This window comes from Diadema antillarum, unplaced genomic scaffold, assembly GCF_040938485.1.
Source record: "Diadema antillarum isolate AM-2024a unplaced genomic scaffold, OU_Dant_1.0 seq00001521_RagTag, whole genome shotgun sequence".
Taxonomy (NCBI): Eukaryota; Metazoa; Echinodermata; class Echinoidea; order Diadematoida; family Diadematidae; genus Diadema; species Diadema antillarum.
Window position 1 is genome coordinate 721,696 of NW_027272253.1, and position 18,159 is coordinate 739,854.

Here is an 18,159-nt window from a genome sequence, read left to right on the forward strand (position 1 = left end):
GCTCCTGGCTTCCTGCCAAATCAGGCCGTTAAACAAGCCTGACAAAATTGCAATAAGCTTAGACGATAACCTAGAGTAACTGAATCGTATGTAGGTCTTCATATTGAGTTCCAACTCAAGTATGACACATTTGTTCTTCAGGATGAACGTGAATGCTCTATTTTTCAAGAAATTTTACAAGGTGACAATGTAAGACTGCAGAAAGTTAACTGATAAATGTCAAATAGTTTCTGAATGGCAGTTTATGAGTCGATGCCTAATAAAAATGTGCATGTCACGTCAACTTCAAATGAAAATTAACATGGCGATTTTATAAATCTTTCACGCCATGTCCCCTTCAAATCACTCCAATCTAACTGTCAAATCACTCCAATCAACTGTGTAAGATAAGAGAAAGAGAACGATAATTACCAGCAAAATGTCAACACTCATTTCATTCCGATATAATGTTAATCGAGCGAACACCTGAGTGAGCATGTGCAACTAGGAGACGTCGATGTGTAATTAGCTCCGGTTCCTGTAAAGGTCTAAAGCCCGCCGCACACGACACAACCTGAGGTCGTACATGTAAGTCGACCTTCCGATCATTTTTTAGACAGGTCATGCGACCATGCTGGTCCTATGCGACCGGTGTTTGCTGACGTCAAACCGACAGTCGGAAAGTCGTACAACCTCAGGTCGTGTGGTGTGAAGCGTCTTTGTCCATGGCATAGGTCACGTTACGAATAGAAATGTCGCCACAAAGCATAAATATGTCGCGAAATCGTGACATCGCTCATTTTGAATAATCTTTGATTAAAGGTGATTAGTTACCACTCTACTATCGCCACTTAGTGATGCATTACGCATACATCGTAATAGTTTTCTCACGCACACACGTGCTATTGTCACACCAGCCCCAACATAAATTGTCACAACACTAATTATCTACTATTTATACCGTTCTACTGGATATTCTGCCAGCAGTTACTGAGTATTTTCAAATACGGAACCTCGTACCACACACCTGAATAAGAGTTGCTATATAAGTTATCAGGGGCTATTGTTAAATATACATGCAGCTGTAATGGGAGAACCATTCTCGACTAACACTAATCTTGTGCTAATTTTTGGTTTCCCCTTTAACAACATTATCTTCTGCTTTTCTGGGGTTTTTTTTCAGAACCTTTGTCTATGCATATGTCTACATTACATACTTATTCATTCTCTTTGCCTTTTCAGTGATAAATGTATCACAACGAAACTAAATCTATTTACCACATGTATTCTTATGTAAGATAAATATAAGTATGTAAAATATATGCTTGCATAGCTGTAAGAACCTTGTACAAAATCATTGTATTCTCATTAAAAAAAATCGTGTTATTGTATCTTACCCTATGGAATTTCATGTTATCATATTCACATGTATGTTGTTAATAAACTAAACTCAACTCAACATTGTTCTGTTTTGTATAGGTAGGTCAGATTAGGAAAAAAACAATTGCAGGTCAAGTGAATACACGCACAAAATTTAATACACACGCACACACACTGGTGTAGTGTTGAACAAGCGCACAAAGTGATACATGCATAAAATCCTCTTTCATTCTCTTTCTCCATAATCTCTTGAATATCAATGTATATTACATTTCCAAAACATTACAAGTTTATCCACAAAAAAAAGAGAAAATCTTGACGTTGGAATGTTTTTGATGGAAAGAAGCAAGTAGGAAAACCAGCCAAAACGTGCGAACACAATTCTGCAGTGGATTGGAATTTATAGGTTTAATTTGCTCGTCCTATTTTCTCGCGTACACGTATATTATCTTTTCAAAGAAGAGGTATTTTTGAAATAGAGTTAGAGGAGGATGCGTTCAAGTCACTGCGCCATAGACAATACCTATCGTTGTCAATTCCTTTGAATAAATATCAATGCAGATGACGTAGACACTCGAATAACATTGATAATACAATATTATCAAAAAGTAAATATGATGTTTGAAAGAAATCTGATAAGCACTTAAACACACCTATCGTTCTCCGGACAGGATATGAACGTTAACCTCACAATTTGTTCTTTTCTTCTTAATGTAAGTGTTTGAAAGCTGCCTACATTTGCATCACAATGAACGGAATGTTTGTCGAAGGTTTTCGTGTGGCTCATTACGATGCGAGTCCCCCGTTTTCTATTATTAAAAGGTGACCGAGGGTTCTTGGGCTTCCTGCCCAATCTACCTGTACGGTATAGGTAAACAAGGAGTACGTCTCATAGCGGTGTCGTCACAAAGACACACAAAGAAAGAGATAATCTGGCCGGGTCTCAGTGATTCAGATTGTGAATTGAGACTCAAGACATCAGGTAGAATCACCACACACTGGCACCCGAGCGTGAGGGACTTCTCACGTCTTTTTATGCTTTTTCCTCACTCGAGTGCAGGCGCGTCTCGTTTTCTACTGTAAGCAATCTCGGATTCCGTTGGAGAAAATCTCGTGACTGTTGTTCCATTGAATCATTTTGCTCTAAAATGTTTGTGTGAAGATATGCCTACACATTTCAGAATGTAACGCCATGTTGTCATGTTGAAGTTTGTTGCAGCTTCACCAGTCCAACCTAGTGATCTGAATGTCTCTGTCTTCCTTCCAAGTAAACTGTTCTTAGACCCTTATACAATCATTGTATGAGCCTACAGTATTACGGGTAAGTATAACTGTACTCACAACGAGAGTGACGTATATAACTGTGTCCGTACTATTCTATTACCAATAGAGAGAACAATTAAAACATTTTATTTACTATTCTTCAGGGCTCATGTATTACCACTTACGTAACCACCATGTTATTTTTTAATATAATCGATAGTGGGACATTTAAAGCTATATTGCAGTACACCATCTATGCCCACACGACGATCAGACCCTGTAAAGTTGTAAGTATACTCGTGAGGGCACTGAATGTCCACTAAATCATGATTCCACTTTTAGTTTGTGCCTGCTCTTTACTTCCTGGACACGCGATTTATATTTGAAGTAAAACTATGTAGGATCTAACTTAGCTACAGCTAATTGATCAATATGCCAATCTGCCACGTACCAAAAATCAGTGGTATCATAATTATAGTGTAGCCAGCGACGCGCGATTGTTGATGCAAAGCAGACGTTGTCCAACATTAGGATATTTTTGTTGTCACTTCTTTCGTGTTACTCGCTGGTATCATCTAACTATATGTCCAATCCTTTTGCCTTTTGTGTGTGCAAGGAAATATTCTCTTGTTTGTGTGAAAGGAAATATTCTCACTCAGTAATATGCTGAAGATAGTTTATCTATAGTGTTTATTCATGTTGTTTTATATTTGTGGCAGGTGTACGTGGCTCGGTGTTCACCTCAACGATTTCCAGAGACAACGTGAATTCAGTGCACCACAAGGAAGCTGCTTAGACAAGTAGTCATGCGATCAGCGTTGGACGACTTAATGTTCAAAAGAGGCCGTGACTAGTATAAGCACCACCATCACAGTGTTTATATCGGGGATATGACTTTGATATGCCGCTGGAGGAGAGAGGACACGCATGAAAGCAAAATTAAACATTCTGAATGATAATCAGCTTATCGAAAGAGAATACAACACACCATCAAGCTTATAATGACATTCTACCAGACTGTCTGCGAGGGGGTTTCCTCCCGTCTCCTGCCGATATGGACTCGCGTCGTGGAAGTTTCCACCGATGGGCGATTAATCAGTCGGGCCTTTTTCTGGTACATTTGGTTCATGATTGTCATGGCAACCATCTCAACGCTGGCTTTGTGGGCGTCTCTCGACGCAAATTATGGTAAGCAAAAATGATATCGAATTCGTTGGGAAAACATGAAGAGAAAAACTACTCCTTGGTTCATGTTCGATCATACGGAACACGTACATGAGACAACCACTGAATTTCCAAAAGTTTATTATCGAATGATAGATACATGTAGATAGGTAGATAATAGGTATATAAATATATTGATGGATATATTACCTTTACACACTAACTTACTTGACTGTGCTTCAAGATTTTTGTTTCGATTTTCAAACATTCAACTCTAAAGCAATAAGTCATCCATGACTTCCCATTTACTTTCGTTCTCTTTGATGGGTGATCTTGCTACATTTCAAACTTTAATTTGGTACTACATATGTATTAAAATTGAAGTTGTAATCATGTGCAAGTAAAAAAAAAATACAGTTACGAACATTGGATCGCGAGCTTGATTTCACCTTTTGGTTTCAGAAACAATCATCATTGTATAAAAGTCAAAGCAACACTATCATGAAGAATTATTTCAAGCAATTCATGTGCATACATGGTTAATATGAAGTGTGTACTCTCGAGACGATACAAGGCGACAATATACAGTTTTACAAATCCCTATACAGTACAATAAAAAGTACGTAAGGTTAGTACATGCATAAACCACACATTATTTTGTTTTGTTTTTCTATGTGATTGTCTTGGACCTCTGAAATATAGCAATTATAAATAATGAAAATGAATGAATTGCTTCTGTTTCTATCTAATTCATCATCTGCCATTAATGTTATTTTGTATGTACCTTTACTCTCAACTTTTTTTTTCCAGTTGTGATGCTTCAATTCTTTTTGTTTTGCTTCGGTCCGTTTTAGCATTTTTAGCATTATTCTTTCATTTTGTAAGGCTGAACTCTGCTCCAAGGGATTGGTGTGCACATGCGTGTGTGCCTTATGACCGATTCGCTCGTTTCGTTTTTTGTATTTTTGCCCGTATAGTATCAGTATTATAAGTGTCAGCTGTCTTTGTTATTTGAATGATGTTGTGAGGCTATAGTCCTTCTCTTTGCACTATCGCATATAGTTTTAATCACATTATTCATTTGTGTGTCAGGTCATTCTGAAATCTCAAGTCGTCATGTGCGCGACACATCGGAAAGCGTCGGACTGCTCGATAGTTTGTGGTGGTTGTCAGGTCGATTCGATGTGATGCTCAGTGGGTCGCGGACTGTTGACATTAAAACAAAAAGTAAGAAAACACCTCTTGTCTCCTTCCTTCTGCCATTTTTATCTTCTATCTATTTTTTTTTTTTACTGAATTCGTTACTGGATTTAAAGCATCATGTTTTTGTATCTTTATACTTGTTTCTAAACGTTTACAGTACTATACTGACCTAAAAATCTTTGCCGCTAAGTAGTGTCCATTGATTCATTTCATGCAAATTTATCATTCTCATTTTTATATTCTTCCCTACTAGAAAATGTTTTTGGCCCTGTCTGTCCAGAAATAGACATTCCTGGATCGGGTAAGTAACGCATGATTTTGTGATTTTGGTTTATACATGTTATACAATTTGAATGAATTAAAAGTAAGTTAGAGAACATGGAGAGGGGGAAAAGAGCGAATGAAACTGAGTTTTAAAAAAAAGAAAGTTGAAGGGCGGGAAGGAGAAAGAAAAGAGCAAAGTAGAAACAGAGAGCTGGGTGAGAAAAGAGAGAGTAGGGAGGGGACAGGGAGGGAGGGCCAGGCAGCACAGCAGACGGTAGCAGACAAAGACGGAAATGGCGGGAGAGAGAAAGTGTGAAACAGTAAGAGAGGGAGATAAGAAGAGAACAAATGAATGAGAAAAAAACTCAAAATGGTATAACTATAAGATGTGTATGAATGTCTATGAAATTAGATCCAGATTTGTTCATCTCCACAATTTTGATCTGTTAGGGTGATTACTGTCTATTACTAGTAATGCATACTATTCAATTGTTGAGGGTAATTGTATTCTCTTTAAGATGTATGTGACAAGAGTGTGATGCTTTTTTTTTTGTCTGTACTTTGTGTCTCTGCTTATTCCACGTTACAGCTTAGGCGTTGCCTGTTACATTGTTTACTGACATAATGTTGAACACAATATTAAGGGCATACGTGATAATGTACGCTGAGAGCGGTGATGCATGTATTATAGTTTCATTAATTTAACACGCTGTCAGCAGCAATCGTTTGAAATACAAACAACTGGAAATAACAAATTAGATACAACACAATAATCATTTCAGACTGTAGTCATTAGTGTTATGCAAAGTATGACAGGTACAATTGGTCTGTATGAAACACAGTTTCTTGGTCAAGGCACACTTCAGTGTATTCAGGTAGCAGGGGAACATTGAGCTACAACACTGTCTCCATGTTGAGAATAAGCAGATCTGCATCTTTTTACGAATTTTATTTCTTTTCACCCAAAGTAGCTATTCAATGTTACTTCTTTTTTTTTTCTTTTCTTTTTTTTTTTTTGCAGGGAGGAACATGACTCACAAACTGAACGAGACAACGCTGTTCCACGTAGAAGAAGAGGTTCTACAAACGTTCACCATCGAAGCGCGAAAACTCAACGCAGACGGCAACAGCAGGCTTCAGAGGTTGCTAAGGAAACAGGGAAATAGCCACACCTCCGTCTCGGATGTCCTCAGTGTTGGATTAGAAATGGATGACTACATCCTGCTACCGGGTGGACGCTGGATTCCAACGACGTGTACACCGAGATGGAAGGTGACGAATGTTTTGATGAGATGCTAGGTTTTGCATTGTCTTGATTTTTATGTTTATTATTCTAGTTCCATGAAATATATTCACCGACAGTATCAAACGTCTTTACCTAGTTATGATACTTCTTTCAGTTATTTACAACTAACGCACAACTTAAGTGCAGCGTTCGGGAAAAAGAGTTGGACGAAATTACATCTTAGCTGAATGGCCCAATAAACAACCTATGGATATATTGTATTACAATTATTCTTTCGGGTTTTTTTTTAATTTTTCATCAGACTGCATTATGTGCAACGTTCATTCATGTTGTATTTGCATAGACGAACAGTATCTTTCACGTGAGAAGCTTTATTTTAATGTAGATCGAGTGATTCATTTACACCGTTGCTTTGCAAAGCTATAGTGAGGTGTTCACGAATAAATCACAACCATGTTTACTCGGTCATGTTTTCAACGAAACTGCGGGGAAAATTGTTGATAAGCAACGTTAAACGTGCCGTGAACTGACGGGTATGCCACGTCCGATTTAGTCAAGTTCACCATATTTCTATGTCCGTGTTTCCATCCTCATCTCAGGTTGCCATAGTGGTTCCATTCCGAGACAGGCATTATCATCTTCCTATATTGCTACGCCATCTTGTGCCGTTCTTGAAGAGTCAGTACTTGGAATTCGGCATTTATGTAGTTGAGCAGGTATGTGTCTACAACTGTATCTCTCCCTCTCTCTCTCTCTCTCTCCTTCTACACACACACACACACACATATATATTATACATATATATATATATATATACATATATACGTGTATGTATATATATATATATATACACTGTATTCTCTTATCTTTGTCTACTATACCGTATCTATCTTTTCATCCATCCATCCACCTAATGTCCTCTAAATTCATCTATCTCGGTATCTAGCAATCTACTATTATATTTCTAGCCACTGATGTATGCATATCTCCAGCTTTCTATAGCTACGAAGTGATCTTCATTTTCACATATTATTAAAAAAAAACATCAACGTACGTGTTGCATGACGACTAAGAACCAAAGAGTTGGTAGGAAAAACAAGGGCTTGGTATCATTATGATTACAAGCATATACTACAGAAAACTCAAGACTCATGTTTTATGTAAATGTGCAAAACGACTGCTTCAGAAAACTTCTTGTCATTGCTGATTATGAATGTTCATAAAATAATCATTTACTAGTGTACTATTTTGTCGTGTGGTTCAATCAGGCCAACAGCCTGCGATTCAATCGCGCCATGTTGATGAACGTCGGGTTCGCCGAGGCGCTCAACTTCACCACGTACGACTGCTTCATCTTCCACGATGTGGACCACATTCCTCTCAGCTATGGCAACTACTACGGATGCAGCGCCATGCCACGGCATTTCGTTTCCGGCGTCGATAGATGGAAGTACAAGTAAGGAAGCAGCCATTCCCCAATATTATTTCACAACAATTTCATATTCTGTAACAATCTCAAAGATTGACGGTCGTCAAGCATCGGGGAGATCAAGTTATCATGTAGCTTAAAAAACATACTCTGTAGAGTTTTTTTAAGTAAACGTGTATCTTTTCATACAATCATGTAACTGGGCCACACTATAGAGACAAAAATTTGGCTTAGAATACAAAAGTAGAATTCCACAAACTCTCTTAAGTTTTCAAGTGGCAGCTTGTTATTTTGCAATCAGCAAATAGTCGCCTTCGGCATTTCGATGAAAGTCAAAAAGTTCTTTGATACCAGCTGCCACAGTTTGATGTCCTTTGGTGATGGGACGGCGAGGGCATGGTAACGTGCGTTGGTTAATCTGCGTAATTTTCACCACAACGTAGGAGACGATGACTTGTATTCACAATGCCGGAGGCCCGTTGTTAATCTAGATATCTATAGCAAAACGTGAGTTCAACACAGGTCATGTCTTATAATTGTTTGTTACACACTATGTCTTGGTACAGTATAAGCAGATTCTACATTCGACGTGTATCGCTTTGACAGTAAATGATTTGATGATACTTAATTTGCAACAAACTCTCAAACGTTCACTAACGATTCCCACAATGTAGGTTATTGTACGGAGCATTCTTCGGTGCCGTGACGGGTTTCACGCGGAGCCAGATCGAGAGGTTTAACGGGTTTCCCAATGTGTACTGGGGGTGGGGCGGAGAGGATGACGACATTCTGGGAAGAATCCGTTCGCAGGGACTGGCCAAGACAAGGCCCTGGGGCCCAGTCGGGTTCTACAATGTCATCCCGCATCATCATAAGAGTGCCAAGAAAAACATGGATAGGTACGGAGTATCATTTCTCCCTGCATCAATGATTAAAGCTTTTTCTAACATCATTACATTGATTCCTCCCTTCCTGTGGTTAACATTATTCACTTAAAGGAAAATAGCCAATACAACAAAAGAAGCCCAGCAATTTCTTTTCATGTCGCACAATACATTAACTTTTTTTACACTCCCCGTTTCTTTCCTTATCTAAGTCGCTTTTATCTCATCAAGGTGCTCAGTACCATGCACATACTATATAGTAGCTGTTTGTAAAGCCTTTTGAGATTTCTCAGTTTTACTTATCAAAAAATTACAGCTGTACCATGCCTTCCACCGAACTTTTGGTGCTCCCATTGACTGGGCAAAAAGTTCATTCATATAAACTGCGTTTGATCAAAAACTTAAAATCGTAACTGTGACTGCAGATACCCTTACGTTATAACTCTCGCTCCTCTTAAATGTCACTCCTGTATTTTATAATTTGCTTGAGTAGACTGCACTTTTCTACGATTGTACCCAGCAAGTGTTTTTCGCGGGCAAATTGCTGTGTGAGCCCTGATGCTTTCGTTTTCTCGTTTCTCAGTACTGAATTGGTTTTCATCACCATCTTCATCATCATCATCATTTAAAAAGCACGAGTGATGTATCTAACATTAAATTTGTTTGTATCGTGGAAATTCTTCATGAAAGGAAAAGCATACGTGACTACAGTGTACTTTAATATCAAATCTCTTTTTATTTTTCCCCCACTCTTTCGTCTTCGTAGAGTGTGCCTTCTCACTCATCACCGAGAGCGCATAGAAACTGACGGTCTCAGTAACCTGTCCTACAGGAATAGGCACATACAACTGCTCCCTCTCTATACGAACGTTTCGGTCGATATCAGAGCTCTGCCGTACAATAAGGACTGGCACGTTTGCGATCGGGAGGCCGAGATGGAGAACCAGGACCAGGGCCAGAATGGTCCCGGAGAGCACAAAGTTCCCATCCAGAAAGAGTACATCGATAAGAAAGCCGAGGACCAAGAATTACGCAAGCCAAAGAGTTAATGAATACAATCAATAACAGGATGTCAATCCAGTGGCGTTTGTGCGACGCCAGTTCATCTTTTTGTACTCATTGCATTGGTTCATGAGAACGATCTCATGCATTTCGGTTGATCTGCGTTAACACATCACACATTCTCACTGTACTCTCACAGATCATTATACCGTAACTCACTTATGTTCCTTGATGCTATCAAGGAAGTGAACTGCTTCTCAGTAGTACGACTACCATTCCGCGTAGTTTCCTCTTTCAATGACACTAGTAAATGTAAGTAAATGCAGGTAGAATAATATTCACGGATCTTCCTGTTTTGCTTATATTGTCGATGTTGAAACGGACCGTTCATATTGAAGGTGTGGCCACAAATTCTATCCAATATCCCAACATCTCAAACTGGAAAATGCAAGACGACATATTCAAACATGAAGGTGCTTCCTGTTTCGTATACATTGGTCCTTGTGCAGCCATGCATTTTTATGGTTTTGAAGGCAGAATAAAAATGCGACATTGGAAAATGAAAACATGATTTCAACGGATAAAACACGTGAATTATCGGCAGAAATCATTAAAAACATTATGCCGCCCCAGAAAATGTATAAATAGGACTTTTTGGGTGACGAAGTATTGATTATGCTGTTGAACAGTACACTTTTGGACGTGAAAAATGCATGCGTTCACTTTCGCCACCTGCAGTGTCTCGATGCCTTCGGTATCAAAGATAATCTTTGAATGAAACATGGTTGTTTGTCTGTGGAATATATTTCATTCAAACCAAGAACAACAAAAAATAATCGTTTAGCATAATCAACATGAAGTGTGTAATCGAAAAAATCGGTACGGTATCAACAGATCAAGGTACAGATATGAGGAAAAATATTGTCGTTAAAAATGTCTCCATTTCTTGGTTTTTTTTAAAGAATGCAATCAGATTTTGAAATTCTGCGCTTTCATCAACCTCGTTTCGTTTGTTCATTGTTGAATACCGTAGTTAAGTCGAGTTGTAACGTCATTTCAAAATCTAATCAGCTACCTATAACAATAATTGAACCAAGTCGCGTGTAACGGGAAACTTATCGTAATCAGTCCAAGACTGTTAAATCGGGTGCACGTAGCCCTTGTTTTACTTCGAGTACTCACTCGTGTTTATCCTATTTTGAAATTATCTATCAAACTCCGGTATATACGTCACAAATAGTTAACGTATTGACTTCAGTAACAAGCAAATTAAAACTCACCCCTGATAACTGTAACAGCATGGACTTACAACCCCCATCATTTTGTCACACCAAAGATACCATAATACTCAGTGGCGTATCTAGGGAAAACGGCGCCCGGGGCAAGCGCGAAAATTGCGCCCCTAATTTCTGAAAAGTGTTCAACCCCAACCCGATCCCGGTATATTAGGGACTTTAAAAAAAGGTCCGCATGATATGCTTTTTCAAGCACCTAAGAGGGGTCTTTTGAGGGTGATTTAAATGAAATAAATTTTGATACATTTTGGCGAGCGAGCGCAGTGAGCGAGCCGAAAATTTTTGTATTTCAGCTTACAAAACATGGAATTCATGTCATTTTTTCTTATTAAATCTTAAAATTCTAATCTAGATATAGTGACGGCCTTATAGATAACGATTTATACCAACAAACTAAGGACTTGAAGAAATACTCTAAATTAGTATGCGCGAGTCAGCCAAAATTTGTATACTTCTGCGTCATCATTACGTTTTGTTCTTATCTTCTTCTTTTTTTGATAAATTTAGGCGAGCGAGCACAGCGAGCGAGCCGAATTTTTTTGTATTTCAGCTTACAAAACATGGAATTCATGTCATTTTTTTCTTATTAAATCTTACAATTCTAATCTAGATATAGTGACGGCCTTATAGATAACGATTTATACCAACAAACTAAGGACTTGAAAAAATACTCTAAATTAGTATATATGCGCGAGTCAGCCGAAATTTGTATATTTCCGCGTCATCATTACGTTTTGTTCTTATCTTTTTTTTTTGATAAATTTTGGCGAGCGAGCCGAAAACTTGTGTATTTCAGCTTACAAAACATGGAATTCTTGTTGTTTTTTTGCTTATTAAATCTTACAATTCTAATCAAGATATGGTGACGGCTTTAGAGATAACGATTTATACAACAAACTAAGGACTTGAAAAAAAATACTCTAAATTAGTATGCGCGAGTAAGTCGAAATTTGTTTATTTCCGCGTCATCATTACGTTTTGTTCTTATCGTCTTCTTTTTTTGATAAATTTAGGCGAGCGAGCACAGCGAGGGAGCCAAAAATTTTTGTATTTCAGCTTACAAAACATGGAATTCATGTCATTTTTTCTTATTAAATCTTAAAATTCTAATCTAGATATGGTGACGGCCTTATAGATAACGATTTATACCAACAAACTAAGGACTTGAAAAAATACTCTAAATTAGTATATATGCGCGAGTCAGCCGAAATTTGTATATTTCTGCGTCATCATTACGTTTTGTTCTTATCTTTTTTTGATAAATTTTGGCGAGCGAGCGCAGCGAGCGAGCCGAAAACTTGTGTATTTCAGCTTACAAAACATGGAATTCTTGTTGTTTTTTGCTTATTAAATCTTACAATTCTAATCAAGATACAGTGACGGCCTTATAGATAACGATTCATACCAACAGACTGAGGACTTGAAAAATACTCTAAATTTGTATGCGCGAGTAATGAGTCGACATTTGTATATTTCTGCGTCATCATCACGTTTTGTTCTTTCTTTTTTTGTTGTTGTTAATTTTTGGCGGGCGAGCGCAGCGAGCGAGCCGAAAATTTTTGTATTTCAGCTTACAAAACATGGAATTCGGAATTCTTGTGTGAACACAATAACACAATAAACATTGTTATTTGTCCGTGTCATCATCATGTTTTGTTTTTATCTTGTTTGATTTGGTTTTCTGCCCCCTTCTCCCTCCCCCCCCCCCTCCTCCTCCCCCGTCCGGGCAAGTTTTTTTTTCCCCTTCTTCTTCTTCTTCTTTCTTTTTTTTTCTTCTTTTTTTTTTCCGTTTTCTCGTTTTTTTGCGCCCCCAAGGAGTGGCGCCCGGGGCACGTGCCCCCCTTGCCCCCCCCTAGATACGCCACTGATAATACTGTATATTGGGCAAGGATCCTTAAAACAATATGTCAGTTAAAAGAGAATTACTCAACTGTTACTAGTATATTCCGCTTAAATACAACTCATTAACTTTGAAGGCTGAACTTGTAATATTTCTTTCAAGTTGAACAGGAATTGAGACGGCGTAATTCAGGATACATGTTTATCTTTTATTTTGATATTGATTAAATCGTGAATTCTCCCATTTTCATAATCACTGAGCAAAGGTTTGTAATAAACAACTTGAGACGAATGAAACAACTCCATTCTCTTCGATCGAAATACAAAAGATATGGATTCTTTGTGCGTGCGTGTGTGTGTGTGTGTGTGTGTGTGTGTGTGTGTGTTTGTGTTTGCGTATTTCACAAACTTTTTTCAGGTTAACATGCATCGCAAATGGAACTTCGGTAAGAAAAAAATAAAAAGTGATAAAACTACCGCAAAGTCGAGATTGCCGTGCTCCCCTTGCTTTCAAATTTCCTGGGCATTCACAGCAATCCTTGATGTCAATGTGCATACACATGTATCTTAACGATCAAAACGAACGACCAAAATGTGAATGGGCGTGAACATGACTTTGGGGGCGCTCGCTCTCACACAATCGACGAGTTCTTCGCGTTCAATGCGATGTTAATTTATCAACATGGTATGACAGTTCTAAACTGCTTGCATAGATACAATAAAAAGATTGAAGCCATCGATATTGAATGCATCGATCCAGACAAATTGTTCTCGTGGAAAATGTCACATCTCCATCAACCATTAATAAAGTGACTCATAGGGTCACTTGAGGGCATGCCCCTTCACCTTATTGGGGGTACAACCGAAAAGACAAGTGACTTGCAATGATATTGAATATTTCAATTTCCTTGCGATGGCGTGTCACTGTTTGATCAGGTGAAACAAAGTCAAGAACAGGGTTTTTCTTTTGCTTTAATTCTCTGTGAATAAGTGTGTACAAGTTAATAAATCCTTACATTCGTATAACTCGTCTTGCTGGGGGATAATGAAATATGGATAAGACTGAGTGAGAATGACAGAGAGGCTTCGGGGATTTGTTCAACATCATCGTGTCACTGCTGTAACTGCGACTTTAGTTCAGTTTAAGTGAGCAATGCTGCTAGGTGAGGTAAGCAGTACTGTACTAAGACGCAGGTCCAAATCTAAGGCTAGCTCCTTTTTTATCCTTTTTTTTTTTTTTTTTTTTTTTTGAGGGGGGAGGTTGTTTCACCCGCACTGTGTCCATAATAAAATACTATAGATCAAGAATGCGATCTTACTCATGTAGAATAATAGGAAAGAAAATCTCCGTAACTATTCTCTCTGAAAAACAAACAAAAATACAATCCTTTAATCTTCTGAAGTTATTCAGTACAAGAACATTACAAAGGGATACACTTTTCAGTTATTTTGTCCACATTGACATGCACGGAGTAGTGGCTGATCTAGGGGGAGCGCACCGGGCGCGCCTCCCCCTTTAGGTTTTGTTAAAACAAAAGAAATTAAAAGAAAAATGGGGGCGTGCGCCCCCTTCAATTTTGTTAAGGAGCCCCCCCCCCCCCCCCCCCCCCTTTATTGAATCCCATGGATCCGCCCCTGCAGAGATAAGCACTATGTAAAGGCCGTATCCGGGCACTTACCCCCTGCACTCTTAGAAAAAAAGGTTCTCTTGAGCACCATTAAATGGTTCTCAGCACTGTCACAATAGCGACACCCTTTTAGGTGCTCGTGAGAACCTTTTCTAAATGGTGCTTGTCGGCACCTTTTGTAAAAGGTGCCCATTAGAACCTTTTTCCCGATGAAATGGTGCTCGTGAGTACCATTTAAAAGGTGCCCATGGGCACCTTTTTGACTAAAGATGGGCACCTTTTTGACTCTTTTCAAAAGGTGCTCATGGGAACCATTTCGTTGGAAAAGGTTCTAATGGGCACCAATGTTAAAAGGTGCTGACAGGCACCATTTAAAAAAGGTTCTCACAGGCTCCAAAAAAGGTGTCGCTATTGTGACAGTGCTGAGAACCATTTAATGGTGCTCAAAAGAACCTTTTTTTTTTCTTAGAATGTAGTATGTGAATTGATGTCTGTGTATTTTTGGTGTGTTTCACATGCAGTGCTGGTAAAGTGCTTCACTGGCACCATTCTTAAAGGTACGTTACCTATCTGCATTGAAAATGTGCATCACAAACTCATTTGAAATGAAATGAATTCATCTGAATTTCATCTCATCAGTCAAACATACGTTCAAAACATGTATATGAGCAATACATCAGCATATCATACATTATCATTGACACTGGAAAAAAAAAAGAGCAAGGATAACACACCCATGCACACACAGTTTCACAAGCATGAATACATGTACATGACATTCACCAATATTTTTTCATGAAACATTACTCAATAACTGAAAACCATAGAAATTTGCTTTCACAAATTCGCAGAAATGTATTTATTCACCTTCACTTTTACAATCTAAAGGTGAGGTTTGTATTTGTCATGTTATAATCTGTCAAATATTCTTAACAAAATATTTTTATTTGTTCACTATCTTTTTTTCCACAATATTTGTCATTTGTGTACCGAGCAGTTCTTGAAACACCATCACACATCTCTGTACAGATGATATGAAATAGCAAGAGGTGCATCAGGCTTTTGAAATACGTGTACGTAACAAAATTTCTATTTCTCTGTGAAATAATTCCTGCATGGATGAGATACAGTATAACTGTGTAAGTCTTAAGATAGGCAGAAGTCAAGTACATTACCTGCTTAAGCAGTATGAGGAACTTTTTCCACATAATATTTGCTAGTTTGTTCGGTGTTGTTGTTTTTTTTTTTTCTTTTAACGCATTTGTCCTAAAAGCAACTACAAAGGGCAGGAAAACAATTCCATTAAACAGGACCTTTGGTATTGTCACAGAAAACACACATTATATTGCTGGAATGATACTTGGGGTAGGATAAGTTTTACACTTCTTCACTTCACTTCACTTCACACTCATAACGTCGAGTACTTGAATTAACTTATCTTTGTTTGTATACGAGTGACCTTTTTTGTTGTTGTTGTTCTGCAATTTGAAAGCACCATAGACACATCTATACAACTGCAAATACAAGAAGAGTATCAATTCAGGTTAATCATGACTTCTGACAATTTACAGCATGTCCTACGAAAACACACACAAAAAAAAGAAAAGAAAATAAAAGAAAAGAACACATTGTTTTATGATGAGAAGGATAATAAGAATCCCAAGGGGAAAAGAGCTAGGATACCACACCCACACAGTTTCACAGGCATGAATGAACAAAATTCCTCAACCATGATCTAAAATATATAACATTGGGAATTGATAAAAATTTGAAGAGTTTGATAGCAAAAACCGATAAGTCCATTTTTGAAGATTTTGAAGTACGGTCTCTGTCATAAAGTACAAAATAATACCTTTTAAATTATATATTGGTTACTACATATAAAGGTACATTTTTGAAGTTATGGTCAAAAGAAGCAACAATTTTCTTATTGTTCTCTTTATTGTTCTTGACCTTTAATCGCAAATATCTCCATTTGGCAAATATGGACTTATCGGTTTTTGCGAACAAACTCTTCATTTACACTTTTTTTTTTTAAAGCAGAGCAACAAATTCATTAGAGTATACTATAATGCAGGCCTAAAGCTGAGGTTTCATGCCGTCAATCCCTCGTTTGAGGCGAGTCCCCAACTGGGGCATACCCAAAGTGGGGTGCGTATATTTGTCGTTTGGGAGTTGGGAGTCGAAGTACTTGTCCATTGCAAATAAACTTTCTGCTCAGGCGTGACAAACCTGGAGGCCAAGCCAGGGTTTGATGACTCCAGCAGCTGTCGTATTACGTAAGAGCATGATAAGGATATCTGCCTGTGGCAGACTATTCAAAGTGAACTCAATTTTCTCTATCCTTTCTAAAGTTTTCAATTTTATATTCTATTGAGAAATTCTATGGTCATCCATTTTACATTTCGAACGAAAAAAATTGACCCGTAAATAACGAAAATACAGGAATAAGAAGGAGAGCATTGCCAGTTTGCCGGTGCTGACAATGTGCTATTTGGCAGTGAGTTACAACGGGGAGGTGAGACTACCTCCCTGGTTACAATCAGCCTGCTGACTGGATCATTGAGAAAGCAGCTGTCGTATTACGTAAGAGCATGATAAGGATATCTGCCTGTGGCAGACCATTCAAAGTGAACTCAATTTTCTCTATCCTTTCTAAAGTTTTCAATTTTATATTCTATTGAGAAATTCTATGGTCATCCATTTTACATTTCGAACGAAAAAAATCGACCCGTAAATAACGAAAATACAGGAATAAGAAGGAGAACATTGCCAGTTTGCCGGTGCTGACAATGTGCTATTTGGCAGTGAGTTACAACGGGGAGGTGAGACTACCTCCCTGGTTACAATCAGCCTGCTGACTGGATCATTGAGAAAGAGAGAGAGAGGGAGAGAGAGAGAGGGGGGGGGGGGGGGAGCGAGGGGGAGAGAGGGAGGGAGAGGGGGGAGAGATGGGGGAGGGAGAAGGGGAGAGCAAAATGGAATGACAATAGTTCCGGTCACTACAGTACAGGCATGCTCTGTCTGCATACGCTGAATGTCTACACTCACACACACACACGTACACACACACACGCACCATGGAGCTACATGGCCCATGCCAAAACCAAAACAACCTCCTCCTCTCGCGGTGCCCCCCCCCCCCCCCCCCCCCTCCTGTGGCGCTGTGGCGATGACTGATGCTTAGATTAGGCCAGAGTCAAGAAACAGGTGTTTTATATCTTTGACTTTAAGTCATTGATTGCCAAGATATGCACTGGCATTATTTACTGGGGTGTAGCCTCTTCAAACGAGAGATTTGCGTCATGTGAATTTGCTGTCCTATAACCTGGCTATGACAATAATATGTTGTTAGCATTTTTGTCATTTTGATCACCAAATTTGCCAACAGTCTTTTAAACACCACCACCACGTACATGTACATTTTGTATTTCTGCAAAAGCAATATAAACTGGTGACAAGAGGTGCATCAGTGCTTTGAAATAAATTACATAATCTTCAATTCTCTACACAATACGTAATTCCTGCGTGGGTATAAATGCAATAAGTTTTGCCAGTCTAGGTGCAAACTTTAAAAGTGAGC

At 38.5% G+C, this 18,159-nt stretch overlaps 1 protein-coding gene across 1 annotated transcript; it reads left to right on the top strand.

The window, feature by feature from the left end:
- The first annotated feature begins 3,623 nt into the window (after window positions 1-3,623).
- On the top strand, window positions 3,624-9,861 carry LOC139710319 (beta-1,4-galactosyltransferase 5-like). The gene is made up of 8 exons (XM_071622235.1): window positions 3,624-3,810; window positions 4,879-5,013; window positions 5,243-5,294; window positions 6,279-6,525; window positions 7,099-7,215; window positions 7,768-7,955; window positions 8,603-8,827; window positions 9,579-9,861. Exons 1-8 carry the CDS (start codon window positions 3,624-3,626, stop codon window positions 9,859-9,861), a joined length of 1,434 nt encoding a protein of 477 aa, XP_071478336.1.
- Window positions 9,862-18,159: the final 8,298 nt, after the last annotated feature.

What these genes read in the sequence shown, in the direction of transcription:
- LOC139710319 (XM_071622235.1), top strand. Translation starts at nt 3,624, where the DNA reads ATGACATTCTACCAGACTGTCTGCGAGGGGGTTTCCTCCCGTCTCCTG. An exon ending in GACATTCCTGGATCGGGTAA is followed by an intron (nt 5,295 to 6,278) that starts GTAACGCATGAT and finishes TTTTGCAGGGAG; the next exon opens with GAACATGACTCACAAACTGA. An exon ending in GCCAAGAAAAACATGGATAG is followed by an intron (nt 8,828 to 9,578) that starts GTACGGAGTATC and finishes TCGTCTTCGTAG; the next exon opens with AGTGTGCCTTCTCACTCATC.